At 41.9% G+C, this 16,327-nt stretch overlaps 1 protein-coding gene across 2 annotated transcripts in view; it reads left to right on the forward strand.

Moving 5' to 3' along the window:
• The window catches only part of OLR1 (oxidized low density lipoprotein receptor 1), a 12,425-nt gene extending 7,726 nt beyond the window's left edge, over positions 1 to 4,699 (forward strand). For both annotated transcript variants that reach the window (XM_086714097.1, XM_025930541.2), the window contains 3 exons: positions 805 to 944; positions 1,243 to 1,358; positions 1,898 to 4,699. In XM_086714097.1, coding sequence (XP_086570223.1) covers positions 805 to 944; positions 1,243 to 1,358; positions 1,898 to 2,042 — 401 coding nt within the window. In that variant the 3' untranslated portion in view covers positions 2,043 to 4,699. The remainder of the gene's footprint in view (positions 1 to 804; positions 945 to 1,242; positions 1,359 to 1,897) is intronic.
• The last annotated feature ends 11,628 nt before the right edge of the window (positions 4,700 to 16,327 follow it).

Genomic DNA, 16,327 nt, shown 5'->3' on the forward strand with positions numbered 1-16,327 from the left:
GGTGTATGTTTTTAATAGCAGAATTGCTATTATGTATCCATTCCCCAAACTTTTACTTCCATTACTCCAAACAGAACTTTAAAAAATAGATCAGAGGGGCGCCTGTGTGGCTCAGTCGGTTGGGAGACCGACTTCGGCTCAGGTCATGATCTCGCAGTCCGTGAGTTCAAGCCCCGCATCGGGCTCTGTGCTGACAGCTCAGAGCCTGGAGCCTGTTTCAGATTCTGTGTCTCCCTCTCTCTCTGCCCCTCCCCTGTTCATGCTCTGTCTCTCTCTGTCTCAGAAATAAATAAATGTAAAAAAAAAAAATTTTTTTTTAAATAGATCAGATTCTCAAGTTACATGTCAGTTCAATTTTTCTTTTCGACAGCCTTGCTTTTAATTTAGTGTACTAAAATCAGAATACTTTAAGAGAAATAAAGACTCTGAGTCTTTTGAGGGATTTGCAGAGTCTGGGTATAATTTTAATTAAGAAGGGATGATAGGTGGTGTGCCTGGATGGCTCAGTTGGTTAAGAATCGGACTCTTGATTTCGGCTCAGATCATGATCTCGTGGTTTGTGAGTTCGAGCCCTGTGTCAGGCTCTGTGCTGACAGTGCGAAACCTGGGTGAGATTCTCTCTCTCTGTCTCTCTCTGCCTCCCCTCCCCCTCTCTCTCTCAAAAGAAATAAGTAAAACTTAAGAGAAGAAGAAGAAGAGGAGGAGGAAATGATATACATGTGACTGTCCTGAGGGAAAACTTAAGAATTGTAGACATATTTTTACTCAGGCATCACTCACTGATTAGATATGCTATCTTCCTAGCTCCTTGTCCCCAAGACTGGCTCTGGCATGAAGCAAACTGTTACCTATACTCCTCTGGCCCATTTAATTGGGAAAAAAGCCAGAACCATTGCTTGTCTTTGGATGCCCACATGCTGAAAATTAACAGCACAGATGATCTGGTGAGTTTTTATGGTTGTATGTTGGGCTGGAGTATTGCCTTATGGGAAACAAACCTGGTTTACACCCTTGGGGGAAGAGCACTTGTTTGAGTAACAGAATACTTATTTTCTGGCCTCATCTGGCCACTAAGTACACACATGACCGGGGATAGAGAGGTTACATAGTATCTTCAGCTTCGTAAACATTCCTTACAGAAAGGATGTCAAAGATCTCTTTTGGTTCTGCAGTTTTGTGACTCTAATCTAAAACGACCACGCTGACTTTATCATCAATTTCGATCACTATCACTCCCCACAGGAATTCATCCAGCGAGCAAGCGCCCATTCCAGTTTCCCGTTCTGGATAGGGTTGTCTCTGAGGAAGCCGAGCAGCTCATGGCTCTGGGAGGATGGCTCTCCTTTGATGCCCCACTTGTAAGTTTCCTGTTCTTTGCTGACCCTGTGAGTGAAGCGGCTTCCACATTCCATATACTGTCTTCTTCTTGCCAGGGAGAAGCTGGGGGAATTTCTGAACCCCTCCTTCCCCACCTCTGTCAGACAGAGACTTGCCCATTTAATCATTCCGACCTTCTCTTGAGTTTTCCTTCCCGCATTTACTACTGATTGGAAGCTTTAAGGCAAGGTTAGGGGCACCTGGGTGGCTGAGCTGGTTACGCATCCGACTCTTGATCTCAGTTCAGGTGGTGAGTTCAAGCCCCGCATTGGGTTCTGTGCTGATAGTGTAAAGCCTGTTTGGCGTTCTCTCTCTCTCTCTCTCTCTGTCTGTCTGTCTCTCTCTCTCTCTGTCTCTCTGTCTCTCTCTCTCTCTCTCTCCCCATTCCCCGCTCATGCTCGCTCTCACTCTCTTTCAAAATAAATTAAAACAAAAAACAAAAAACAAAAAACAAGGTTAAATTTCTGACCACAAGGTGGCAGTAAATCTACTTTTTTTGTTCTTTCTTCCCCATCTGCAGGTTTCGATTCCAGGGATCTCTTTCCCAGAGGTATCCTTCAGGCACTTGTGCCTATGTACAAAGGGGAGCTGTTTTTGCTGACAACTGCATTTTAACTGCATTTACTATATGTCAGAAGAAGGCGAATCTAGTGAGAGCACGGTGAATTTGAAGGCTCTGGAAGCAAAGGAAAAGACTTTTCTTCTGGAATTGAAGCTGTACTTTATCATTTAGGTGCAAAACGAGAGAGCCCTGCGAACTGCCTGTTATTAGCTGACTGCAGAATTCCTTAGCAGAGACTAGGTCTGCAGATGCCTGGCTGGAGATATCCAAAATGTTGATTCTATGTCTCTTTCTCTCGTTTTTCGCCTGGTTTCCCCAATCCCCCTGCCAGCCTTCAAACCTTCTCCCCTTTTTATGTTTTAAAGTTTTACTCCTCTTCAAGTCTTGGCAGCCCTCTGTACTCAGTCCTCTACCTCAGTGCCATCTGCCCCCTCACCCTCCTAAACCGCATAGAAAATGGAAAATGGAGAACTTGACCCCCCTGCAAGCAGAAGGCGAAAAAGGGGAAATCTGCATGGGAACAGAGCTGGTGAAGAAACAGAAAAGAGGAAAAGCCCATAATGGAATCAAGGAACTTGAGTTCTCAACCTTAAAAGCTGCCACTTGTTCGTCTTTTAAGTTGCGATCTGTGTCCACACTCCACCATTTACACACGTGCACACCCAAAACACACACACACACACCCAACACACACACACACACACACACACACACACCCAGAACATCACATTTTGGTGTGATTGAGATGTTCCGGGAGGTAATTATAAATAGAATCATCTTTTCAGTGACCCAAATACAATTCCTTATTGGTCTCTGAATCTGTTCTGACTTCTTCATCCTTTCTCTATCAAAGGACAGCTCAATATAGCTTTACTCCTTCAGGAGAGTATATGTTAGAATCATGGTGCCGGGGGCAAAAATAGTTTTTGTGCTGTTTTTTTTTTTCTCCCTAAAGTACACACCATTTATAGATGACCTCTTCTCAACTCTGTTATGCTGTGCTAATGTGGAAACATACCGGGCCAACCAGTGAAGACACTCCGTTAAGGAGCAAACTGAGCCAGCCGCGGAAACATTGCTGAACAGAAACAGACGGAATTTGAAGTATTCCTTCTATTTTCAGTGTTTCTAGTCCCCGGCTATTTCCCCTCCCGGGTTTTCCTACTTTAAAGGAAGCCTTTCCATTTCGTTGCACACAATGTAGCACCAACTGTATCCAAAAAAGAAAAGCTGGACCATTCCTAGGAAGACAGATATTCATCTGCCTTGTTGTTTGCATCAATTTTTCCCCCTTTTAAAATAGTCAGTGTGATTCCCTTGTATGAGTATACCCCAATTTGTGGATAAATTACCTGTTGATGATCTTTTGAGTTGTTTTCGGTATTTGTCTATCACAAAATAAGGTGCTATAAACATTTGTGTACCAGCCTTGGTATGCACATAGCATTTCTCTTCTCTTGAGTAAGTGCGTAGGAGTTTAATGTCAGAACCATTCAGTAGTGTATGTTCAGCTAGCTGAGAAATTGCCAAACGTTTCGCCCCAAACTTGTACCATTTGGTATTCCCACCAGCAGTGTATGAATGTTCCAATTCCACCTCACCCTTGCTGACGCTTGGCATGGTCAGTCTTGTCACTTTACCCATTCTGATAGGCGCATGGTGGTATATTACTCTGGTTTAATTTGCATTTCCTAAATGAAAAATAATCTTGAGATCTTTTTATTTACTTATTGCGCTTATTTACTCTCTACATATTTTCTTTGATAAAGCGCTGTACCGATCTTCTGAGAAGTTTTGAGTTCTTTGTTTTTATACTGTCACATTTCGAGAGCCCTTTGTACATGCTGGGTAAAAGTCCTTTATCAGATGTCGTTTTGGTGATTTTTTTTTTTTTTTTTGAGTTTATGACTTCTCAGTCTCTGGAAAAGCAGAAAATTTTAATTTTGGATGAAGTCCATTTTCACGTTTCTACTGCTGTCTCTAAGAACTTGTTGCCAAACTCAAGGTCACAAAACTTTCTGTTGTTTTCTTCTAGACATTTTATTGTTTCAGGCTTTACACAGAAACCTGTAATTTATTTTGAGTTACTTTGTGAACCAGGTACTAAAGCACTTTGTCTTTCTGTCTTATTTTTCTTTTTTCATAAGGATGTTCGCTTGTTTTAGCAACATTTGTTGAAAAGACTGTTCTTTTTTCACTACATTGCCTTTGCACTTTTGTCCACAGTTACCCATATGTGCATGGGTCTATTTCTGGCTCTCTGTTATGTTCCCTTGGTCTGCTTGTATATTTTTACAACACCACCATGAATATTGCAGTTTCTTGAAATCTTGTAGTGGTTGTTCAATGTCGTTCTTTTCCAACGTTGTTTTGGCTAATCTATGTCTTTGTATTTTCATGTTAACTTTTGAATCGGCTTGTCAATTTCTAAAAAACCAAGCAAACCCTATTGAAATTTTGAATGTGATTGCATTGAATCTATTAGCTACATTTAGGGGCAATTGAAATTTTAAAAATACTTATGTGTTTGAATCATAAACAAGGTATATCTCTCCATTTCTTTATGTGTTCCTTAATTTCTCGAAGCAATGTTTTGTAACTTCCTCTGTATAGATGTCCCACATATTTTCTTAGACTGTCATCATATACTTCATATTTTTGATGCTACTAGAAATGGTATTGGTGTCATTTGTAATTTTAATTTCCAAATGTCTTTCGCTAGTATATAGAATTATAATAAACTTTTTTATATTAACCTTATATCCTGACCTGAAACATTTATTTTTTCTAGTAGTTTTGTTTGTGGATTCCATCGGAGTTTTACATAGATAATCATGTCGTCTGCAAATGAAAACACTTTTATTTCTACCTTTCTAGATGGTTTTTATTTCTTTCCCTTGCTAGATTTCGTAGACTAGACCTCTAGTACAGCACTGAATGAAAGTGGTGAGAATGAGCGTCCTTATTTTGTTCCTGATTTGGAAGAAATCATACAGTGTTAGTACCATTACGTATGGTGTTAACTGTATATTTTGCACAGATGTTCTTTATTCGTTTGAACACGTTCCCTTTTATTTATTTATTTATTTATTTACCTTTATTTTTGATAGAGGGAGACAGAGCACAAGTGGAGGAGGGGCAGAGAGAGAAGGAGACACAGCATCCGAAGCAGGCTCCAGGCTCCGAGAGGTCAGCACAGAGCCCGACGCGGGGCTCGAACTGGTTTCTTTTTATTTGTAGAATGCTGAGAGATTTTATCAGGAATGGGTATTGATTCACCTACATCTACTTTCTCTACATCTATAAAGATGATCATATATTTCAATTTTTTTTTCTTTTTAGTTTTTTAATATGATGACTTACATTGAATAGGTATAAAAGGTTAAACCAACCTTGGTTTGTTGGGATTTATTATCATTTTAATACGTGGCAGATTAATTCTGCTAAAATTTGGCTTAGGAATTTTGCAACTACGTGTATGAAAGATATTGTTATGTAATTTGCTTTTTGTGTAAAGGCTTTGTCTGGTTTAGTTTTGGAGAATTCCTCCCCTGTGTTAATTTTCTGGAAGGTTTTGTGTGGAATTGGTACTATTTGTTCATTACGTGTTTGGTACAGTTTATCATCACTGAGGTCATCTGGGCATGGGTTTTCTTTTTTTTTTTTTTTATAGTTTTTTAACTATAGATTCAGTTTCTTTTTTTTTTTTTTTTTTTTAACGTTTATTTATTTTTGAGACAGAGAGAGACAGAGCATGAGCAGGGGAGGGTCAGAGGGAGGGAGACACAGAATCCGAAACAGGCTCGAGGCTCTGAGCTGTCAGCACAGAGCCCGACGCGGGGCTCGAACTCACAGACCGCAAGATCATGACCTGAGCCGAAGTCGGCCGCTTAACCGACAGAGCCACCCAGGCGCCCCAGATTCAGTTTCTTTAATGGATGTAATGCCATCCAAATGATTCTTTCTTGAAGGTGGTTTGTTGGTTAGTGTCTTTCAAGGAATTTGTCCATTGTATCTAAATGTTTAATTTTTTGGTCTAACATTTTTCTTTATATTTTCTTCTTATCATTTTATTTTATTTTTTAATGTTTATTTACTTTGAGAGAGGGAGAGAGCCCGCGCACATGTGTGCCCAAGTGGGAAGGGGCAGAAAGAGAGGGGGGAAAGAGAGACTCTCAAGCAGGCTTTGTGCTGTCAGCACGAGTCCGATAGGGGCTTGATCTCACAAACTGTGAGGTCATGACCTGAGCCGAAATAAAGAGTCAAGAATCGGATGCTTAACCAACTGAGCCACCCACGCTATCCTTTTTTAATATCTCTAGAATGTATATTAATGCAATCTCATTCCTGAAATTCTTAATTTTTTGTCCATTTTTTAGAATAAGTTTGGTTTAGAAGAAAAAGTTCATTTTTCTTCTTGCTGAAAATATGTTTTTTTTTCATTGAATTTGGTTGTTTTTTTTTTAAAGTCTATTACTTTTTTGTTTTATATTTTATTAACTTCTACTTCAACTGATTTTTTTTTCCTTTCTTGTGCTTAATTACATTTTCAATTTGTCCTTCTTTTTCTAGTTGAAGATGAAATCTCGCTTCATGGATTTCGGATCTTTTTTTCTTTTTAAATATAGGCGTGTCGTGCTATGCATTTCCCCTTAAGCACTGCTCTATTGGTATGCAACAAATTCTGATCCCCCCCCCCCATTCTCTCAGTTCAAAAGGAAATTGCTTCCTAATTTCCCTTTAATTTCTGTTGTCTGGTACCCTTCTTGGGAGCCTCCTGGATGAAATCTGAAGTTGCCCCCACACCCGTCAGAGGGCAAGGGGAGACCAAAGAAAGAGGCAGGCCATTCTAGGTCAATAGGTGGCAGGTTCGATAAGCAAAGGAAACTTACATACAACCCTTGTCTCGGGTGGCAGCCAGACTGGTTAATTTCCCACCCACCCTCCCAATGTTAAAAATTTATGCAGGGGACTTAACTAGGCTCAACCATGTACGTAGTGTAGGTGTTTTCATCACCACATCACTATCTCAAGGCTATGTCCTTGGAGCAGCTCTTGGAAGCAGGAAAGCCAAGCAGAACCCACATTTGAAGGACTGGGGAAGGAATGAGGAAACTCTAATTGCCAATCCAACTCACAGGGCCAATTGGAGGTCATGTCTTTTTGATGACCTTCCCCAAAACTCCACCCTTCATGACTGGCTCTTACAATCTCATGTGCCCCCCTCTTCCACAATGCGCCCTGAGCAGCCAACAAAGAGTTTCACCAGTATGGAGGCAGCTCCTTTGGTGGCCAGCTGGCTGCATTGGAGGCAGATGCTATAGCAATAATCCAGGCACACGTAAGAGAAAACATAGATTAAGACAATGATTCCAGGGTGCTTGGGTGGCTCAGTCGGTTAGGCACCTGATTCTTGATTTCAGCTCAGGTCATGATCCCGTGGTTTGTGAGATCGAGCCCCTCTTCAGGGTCTGCATCGACAGTGTGGAGCCCGCTTGGGATTCTCTCTTTCTCTCTCTTCCCCTGCCCCACTCGCGCTCACTCCCTATCTCAAAATAAATAAAAACATTTAAAAAATCTTAAAAACAAAACAATGCTTTCAAAAATCAGTGACACATTTTTCTACCAAGAGACTCATGATCCAAACCATTGATTTATTAAGTCCCCTGAGCTGGGGGGAGAGATCACTCAGGTTATTTACTTGTGTTGTTTTGTGACTTAATAAAGATGATACATTAACAGATTTATTAGGTATGGACACATAGCATTCTGTTTGGATAATGGCGTAGGTGCCTCAGTGAGAGGCAGTAATAATGTCTAAGACCATTCTATTTTGGAAGATAGCTCTTCTCATTAGAGTCTTGTTGGGTGAGTTTAGCAAGGGCTTCTATATGTGTTATAACATCCTCTAAAACAATGCGGGAACAAAGACAGCAGCCAAACGTTGAACCAATGGAAAACAGAATGTGCCCACCTGGCCTTGAGGACAGGGAGGTTGGTGGTTTTAGGAACTTGACCTGGTTGTACATATCATGTATGTTCACTGGGGAAGGCAGTGCTGTCAGACCTGAGGAGAAGGACTGGGGACAGGACCCATATCTTCTCTCTTCCGATGGTGCACATTCCATTCCGTGTATAGTGCATTTCAACAGGTCCATCTTGCAGCAAGACAACAGAATTTCAGTGGAGGTTGAATAGTTTCCCCTCACCCAGATGGTGCAAACTAACCCACCCATCTTGGGGGAATGTCCCATTGCAAATTCCAGTAGATCATTTTTTTTTTTTCCCCAGTAACGATCAGGAGCTTTGTGCTCTCAACAGCATGGAACATTGATCCTCAGTGAGAGTCAGGTCTCGGCTGCTTCCCAAGACCTCCAGCAGGGAGGATTTGTGCCTCATCAGGGGTCCTCAGTCTGGCATGTGAGCAACGGGCCCTTGAGGTTGATCATTCAAATGTATCAAAGCCTGGGATAGTACTTTAGTCGATCCAGTCAAGATGGTTTTACCTCTTAATAATTTAATTTGCTGCTTATCCATTTATAGAGGCGATGGGACACCCAATGTCAGTTCTTTTGCCCAGTCTTATACATCATGACCTTTGACTTGTGACCCCTCACCACTGTCTATGGTACTCAGCTTCTCTCAAACCTTAATGGTGGCAGCCTGGTTTGCACAGTGACACGGGAAAGTTTGGGTGAGGTCAGACGCAGGGTCCACGCAAACCATGGCATATTTAGAACCCTCACTCAGAGAAAAGGGGCCAATATAATCAATTTGCCAATCCATTACTGGCTGGGAACTTCAGTGGATGGTCCCAGATTCTTTTGGCAGTTGTCTTGGGCATTGCTTAGAGCACACAGGACATACTATTACAGCATTTAACCAAGTCACTGTACTTCAAGGTCAGTCCAGCGTCCTTGGCGATATGCTATCCCCCCAGGCACTATGGTAGTCCCCGTTTCTACGCACCCAATCAGCTGTCATCTATTGAAAGGTCAGTAGATAGGGCTTGTAACGAAGCTAGAGCTTCACTTTCTGACTGCCAGGGAGGGTTAGGCATTATGAGCTGGAACCTAAGAGACAGTGTGTAGAAGGCAGCGAGGACTGCTTCAGGCTCTTGCAGAAGGACCCAGATGTCTATCTGCATATCCTCTCCTTGCAAGGGCTTATTTATGACCAGCGCCCCTTGGCTTCCCGTTGTCCAAGCCATAGGGGTTAATCCCTCTAGAACAGCTCAACTGTCAGAGCAAAAGGTTAATGCCCAGGACTCATGAGTGATCACTAAGACAGACTGCTTTGAACTTAGCCCACTGGCTGCTATACTGGCTGCTGTGTGAGAGGCTCCAGAGCTGGGACCAAGATCCTAGGGGCCTCTTCCCTTCTGTCGTGTCTCTTCCACAGTGCTCAACCCGTCCTTTCTGGAGTCATGCACACATGAAACTCGAATGGTAGCCCTGCTTGAGAGCTGCCCAAAGCTTTCGTTTGTTCAACTAGAACTTCTGCCTTTCATGCTGCTCTGATCCCCAGTCCCATACGCACTCTTTCTGTACCAGGAAGTATAAGGAATGGTGGCACGGTGTCGGGTGGAGAACAAAAGTCCCCCAGAATCCCATAGAAAGGCTTGTACCCTAAAAAGCACAGCTTTTGGGATAACATGGGTTTCACCCAACCAGGCAACACCCAAAACCTTACAGTAGGGCCTAGGCCTTGGATTTTCTATAGATACATTACCCATCTTCTTCTCCATTACAGATGTTCCAGCAAAGCCAGCAGGGCGCCCTGGGGCAGAGACAAGTCTCCCCATGTTGACATTGCATCATCCACGTAATGGGCCCGTAATACTGATGTGGGGAAGGAGAACAGGGACAGGTCGCAGCTACCATCCCATGACATATGGTGGGGCTATGTCGGTGACCTTGGGGAAGTATTTGAAAGGGTCATCACTGTCCCTCTTACACGTAGGCACATTTACCTTAGTTGTCAGATACCTGTGCTCATCAAAGACTTTTCCGTAAATCTCCTTGAAGATAAAACACTTTTAAGGGATTTTTTTTTTTTTTTTTTTTTTTTGGCCAAAGCATCAGAGTAAAACAATAAGCAATACCTAATAACTATCTGAGAATGACAAAAGACTTAAAAATGGCCGTGGCTCAAGATTTGATGGGAGTATAGCATAGTGAAATTGACAAGGCAATTTGGTTATTTCTATGACATACATTTTACAATTGTGATTGGTAACATTATGCCTGGACATTATCAGATATTAGGAATGTTATGTAGACATATCCTAAAGAAAGTTTAGCATCACTTCTTATTTGACGGTGTTTCTCATGAAATTTAACATAGACAAAAAGTCATATAGTTGTAAAAAAAAAAAAAACAAACAAAAACTTGTCTCTTTTAATAGAGAAGACTCAGTTTCTTAAGTAATAAAAAACCTAGTAAAGACAAAACACAGAATCTTTATTTTCTAGGCAAATTCCAATAAACATAAAGGAAAACCTTTGTTTACAATTTATTATTAAGATCAAGCTAATAATCTAAGGAAACTTTGTCCTCATAATGGAGAGAAAACTAAATTTTCATTTTATTACAGTGTACTTTTGATATCAAAACTCTCCTTTAAAAAAAAAAAACCCTCATATAAATCCTTTCCAATCTTAGCTTGACTGTAAGGAAAATTCTTTTCTCAACATTCCTCTTCCACAAACCTTTGGAACTTTCTATATCCATTCAGGTTTCATTCCAAAACTCCAGCCATGAATCGGGTACCCACTGCCATGGCTAAAGTCTTCACTGATACTTGGGATCTTTTGGAGACCGTAGACTAGATTTGGGGCAAGGTCATGTCTACAGCACGGTGTATTATTTTCTAAATTTTTTAATTTTTTAAATTAATTACTTAATGTATTAATTTATTTAATGTTTATTTCTTTTTTGAGAGAGAGACAAGGTGCGAGCAGGGGACGGGCACAGAGAGAGAGAGAGACGCAGAATCAGAAGCAGGCTTCAGGCTCTGAGCCGTCAGGTCAGAATCCAACGGCTGGGCTTGAATTCACAGACTGAGATCATGACCTGAGCCGAGGATAGACGCTTAACCGACTGAGCCACTCAGGCGCCCCATTGTGTATTATTTATTTATTTATTTATTTTGAGAGAGACAGAGACAGAGAGAGCGTGTGCAAGTCGGGGAGGGGCAGAGAGAGAGAGAGAGGGAGAGAGAGAATCCCAAGCAGGCTGCATGGGCCTGACCCCCATGAGGGGCTCCATCTCAGGACCATGAGATCATGACCTGAGCCGAAATCAAGAGTCAGAGGCTTAAAGGACTGAGCCACCAAGGTGCCCTCCAGGGATTCCACCTCTTAATCAGGCATTGCCACAAATGCCCGGATCTTCATCAGTGGCAGCTTGCACCCTCCTAGCTTTGCACCCAGCACCCTAGGGTCTCCAACGGACTACCCTGCTCTCCCGCCCTGTCTGCCAGCCTTGAAACTAGCAGACTGGTGGACACCCCCACATCCCTCTCTAACCTCAGCTCTTCTCACCTTCTAAGCCGAGCTTCGGCCTCTGGTTGGGCCTGGGGGCCAGTGAGTTGCCCACAGTAGAGGCCAGCCCACCGCGGCAACGATGTGCTTCCCTCCTCCCTCACAGTGTGCCCTGTGCGGCTTCACCAAGTGCATTATGCCAACCTGTGTTTTTGGGGTGTCCCTGGAGTCATGCGGTGGTCCACAAGCATCTAACACATGGGCCACTCCTCCCCACAGAGAGGTTAATAACCAACTCAGGATTTCCCTCAAGGATCCGCTTTTCCTAACTTAAGAGGCTTGTGTGGACCGCCCCTCCCCACATAGAAGTCAATGGCCAAGGTGGGATTTCTCCTGAGGATCCCTCTTTCCCATGGCTAGTTTGTTCAGTCTCTTAGCTGGCTTGCCAGATGTTGGTTCACAAACCTCCCGGCAGTTTCCTGGGTGTAACCAGCCCCATACTCACAGGGGAGGGCAGAGACGGATGAAGGAAAGAGGCAGGCCTTTCCAGATCTGTAGGTGGCAGGTTTAAGAAGCAAAGGGAACTTAGATGCGAAATGTGGCGTGGGTGGCCCAAAGACAGTGAATTCTCACACCCACCTATTTCGAAATGTACGTAGACGCCTTCACCGGGTTCAGTCACCTACGCTATGCAGGTGTTCTCAACACCACATCACTATCTCAAGCCTTTGTCCTTGGAGCAACCGTTGGGAGTGGGAAAGGCAGGAGGAACCCACATTCTGAAAACAGAGGAAGGGGTGAGGAGCCTCCCAGGGGTTAGCTCACAGGCCAATTGGCAGTTCCCTTTTTTTCAGTAACCTTGCCCAACAACTTCTTCCTTGATCTATTTGGTGATGTAGAAGTGTGTTATTCAGTTTGCAACTGAAACTGATTATTTGGGGATTTTGCAGAGATCATTGGGCTATAGGTTTTCAATTTAATTCCACTGTGAGCAGAGAACAGACTTTTTGTGACTTGCTCTTTTGATTTTATTGAGACTTAAATTTTTCACGAATACTTAAGGAGAATGCATATTTTTTTATTTTATTTAAGTAATCTCTACACCCAAAGTGGGGCTTGAACTCATGACCCCAAGAGCATGAGTCACATGCTCCTCTAACTGAGCCAGCCAGGCACCCCCATGGAGAATCGGTATTCTGCTGTTGTTAAATGGAAGGTTCCAAAAATGTACATCAGATGAAAGTGATCGATAAGTTGGTTCAAGCCTACTATATCCTTGATGATTTTGGGGGAGTCTATTAGGCTATCAATTATTGAAAGAGAAATATCTAAAATTCTGATGGTGACTATAGTTTTGTCTGCTTCTCTTATAGTTCTATCAGTTTCTGCTTCATATAATAGAGGCATAAAAATTGTGGATTGTTGGGGCGTCTGGGTGGCTCGGTCAGTTAAGTGTCCGACTTCGGCTCAGGTCATGATCTCACGGTCCGTGAGTTCGAGCCCCGCGTCGGGCTCTGTGCTGACAGCTCAGAGCCTGGAGCCTGTTTCAGATTCTGTGTCCCTCTCTCTCTCTGCCCTTACCCTGTTCATGCTCTGTCTCTCTCTGTCTCAGAAATAAATAAACGTTTAAAAAAAACTTAAAACAAAAATTGTGGATTGTTATTCCCTCTTGAAAAATCAACCCTACATTAGTATGAAATGCACTTTTTTATCTCTGTTAATAATGTTTGCTATGTATCCATTTGTCTGAAATTAATATAACCATATAGTCACTCCTGGTTGTCTCTGAGTAATGTTAACATATATCCTTTTCAATCCTTTCACATTTAGCATATATATTTTTCTACTTAGAATGTGTTTCTTTTATGTAACATTTAGTTGAGTCTTGCTATTTTATATGATTTGACAATTTCGGTCTTTTGGGCATTTAAACCATTTACATTTAATGTGATTTTGATATAATTAGATATAAATATTTTTGATGTTTGTTTTCGATTTGTCTCAAATTACCTTTGTTCCCTTTTTTCTTTTCCTGCCTCCTTTTGTGTTAATTAACTATCTCATTTTATCTTCCCTGTTGGCTTATCAGCTATTTCTCTTGATTTTGTTACTTTTATAGTTCTTGCAGGATTTATAATACACATAACTTATTATAGTCTACCTTGAAGTGATATTATACAACTTCATGTAAAGGAAAAGAAAGTTACTGCTATATACTTTCATTTCTCTTCTCCCAGACATCATGCTAACGTTACCATACATTTTATTTACACATATATATTGTAAACACCAAAATACATAGTCATTTTTTTAAGTTTATTTATTTATTTTGAGAGAGAGAGAGAGAGAGAGTCTTCGTGAGGGGAGGGGCAGAGAGACAGGAAGGAGAGAATCCCAAGCAGGCTCCACACTACCAGCACGAGTCCGATGTGGGGCTTGATCTCACGAACACTGTGAGATCATGACCTGAGCCAAAATCAAGAGTCAGATGCTTGGGGCGCCTGGGTGGCTTGGTCAGTTGAGTGTCTGACTTCGGCTCAGGTCATGATCTCACAGTCCGTGAGTTCGAGCCCCGCATCAGGCTCTGTGCTGACAGCTCAGAGCCTGGAGCCTGTTTCAGATTCTGTGTCTCCCTCTCTCTCTCTGCCCCTCCCCTGTTCATGCTCTGTCTCTCTCTGTCTCAAAAATAAATAAACGTTAAAAAAAAATTTTTTTAAAAAGAGTCAGATGCTTAACCGACAGAGCCACCCAGGCGCCCCACATAGTTATTCTTTTTGCTTAAAGAGTAAATTATCTTTTCAAGTCATTTAAATTCTTAAAAATCTGCATACATACCCATATACTTCCTATTTCTGATGCTCTTTCTTTTTTTCTAGGTTCACATATCATCATGTGATATTTTAATTTGCGCTGAAGGATTTCCTTTATCATTTCCTATGGAGAAGGTCTGCCTGTCAGGAATTCTTTCTGCTTTGTGACCAAGCTTGGCAAAATTTAAGCTACCTAGCTATTATTTCTTCAAATGGTTTTTTTTCTGCTTCACCTTTCCGAAATAAATAAATTTTAAAAAATAAAGTTATTTCCTCTTCATGTTTCATGTTTGATAGTTTCTATTGTCGTATCTTCAAGTCCACTAATCTCTTCTGCTGAGTTTCTGTCATTAGAATCTTTCGGTGTGGTTTTCATCGCACACTTCATAGTTTTCATTTCTAGAAGTGTGCTGTGTTGTCGTTTTAAAGAGTTTATTTTATTTTTTTTATTATATGAAATTTATTGTCAAATTGGTTTCCATACAACACCCAGTGCTCATCCCAAAAGATGCCCTCTTCAATGCCCATCACCCACCTTCCCCTCCCTCCCACCCCCCATCAACCCTCAGTTTCTTCTCAGTTTTTAAGAGTCTTTAAAGAGTTTATTTTTAAGGAACCTCTACACCCAACCCGGGACTTGAACTCACAACCCCAAGATCAAGAATCACAGGCTCTCCTGCCTGAGCCAGCCAGGCACCCCTGGTATTGTTTTTAAAAAAATGTCTTCCATGTCTTTACGCAGCTTTTAAAATATATGAATGTATTAAGAACATATTAACTGCTTTGTGTCTGCATCTTTTCATTCTAACCTCTGAGTTGGTTTTACTTATTTTTCTCCTCGTGACCTCATCTCCCATGAGGGTCACGTATTTCTGACTCCCGGCATGACTGCTAATCTTTGATTGAAAGCCAGACATCGTTAATGTCACCTAAGCCGATGCTACATATTTTTGTGTGCCTGTGAACATTCCTGCATTTTATCGCGAGATGCATTTGAGTTAGATAGAAACAGTGTGATGTTCCTGGTTGTTTTATGATTGTCAGGCCGTACCAAGGAAGTTCTCAGGCTGGCGTTAACTATTCTCCAAAAGGAAGGGAAGATTTTCTGAGTATTCTTCCCAACAGTCTCTGAACTGTGCTCTTTTCCAGGCTTGCTCTTGAAAAGAGGCATTATTGCCTGCCCTGAGTGAACCTTGGGTGTTTTTTCCCTGTCCTTCTTGGATGGCTCTTACCCCACTTCTCCGGTAGTTCCCTCACAGCCTCTGCTCTGTCCCCTGCTGACTGCCCACGGAGGACCCTCTGTGAGCAGATAGCTGGGGTTTCTCCCTGTGCGGTCCTCATCTCTTTTGCACACTTCTCTGAACTCCTGCTGCCTTTGTCTTTCTCAATTCAAGTGTTTTCCGGTCCCCTCCTCAGTTCCCTTTCCCTGTGTGTGGCCTGCAAATTGTAAACAGGACAGGCTGGGGCAATCACAGAGCTCACCTCGTTTGTTTTTTCCATCTCCCAAGGATCAGGGTGGTTGGTGGTTTGATAAACAAGGTTTTGAAAACTGCTGCTTTATGTATTTGCCAGCTTCTTGTTTGTTTCCGGTTCAAAGGTAAATCCATCTCGGTCTTCAGCAAAAGTCCAAGAGAAGGATTTTATAATTATGTACTTAAGTTTTCCTTTCTGTCTGACCTACTGATAGCCCTGAACAAAGATGGGCTGAGCTAAAAGAATCCCTAGGAAAAAAAATTCTCGTCCAAGCCTGGAAGATGAGCTTTTTGCTTCTGGGTTGGTATAGTTTCTATTTCAAAGCTGATGACAGCACTGTCTTTGTTAGCCAAGATGACGGTGCCTATGAGTCACTGTCCAGTCACACTTGTCTATTTCTGTCCCCAGTTCTTACAGACATTGGTGACTTGTCTTCCTAAACCTTAGACTCAGAGGCAATTGACCTAATCTGATCAATCTTGGGGATCTCCCTCTCTCTCTCTTAGTTTAGGTATTGTTTCTTGTTCTTATCCTTGTTATATCCTTAAATTACTTTCAGCAATAAAGTTATTGTTAAACCGCTAGAGCTTTTGGTCTACAGCCTATTTACATATACCCTG

Source organism: Puma concolor, chromosome B4 (assembly GCF_028749965.1).
Source record: "Puma concolor isolate L17-30 chromosome B4, mPumCon1.1.hap2, whole genome shotgun sequence".
NCBI classification, from domain to species: Eukaryota; Metazoa; Chordata; class Mammalia; order Carnivora; family Felidae; genus Puma; species Puma concolor.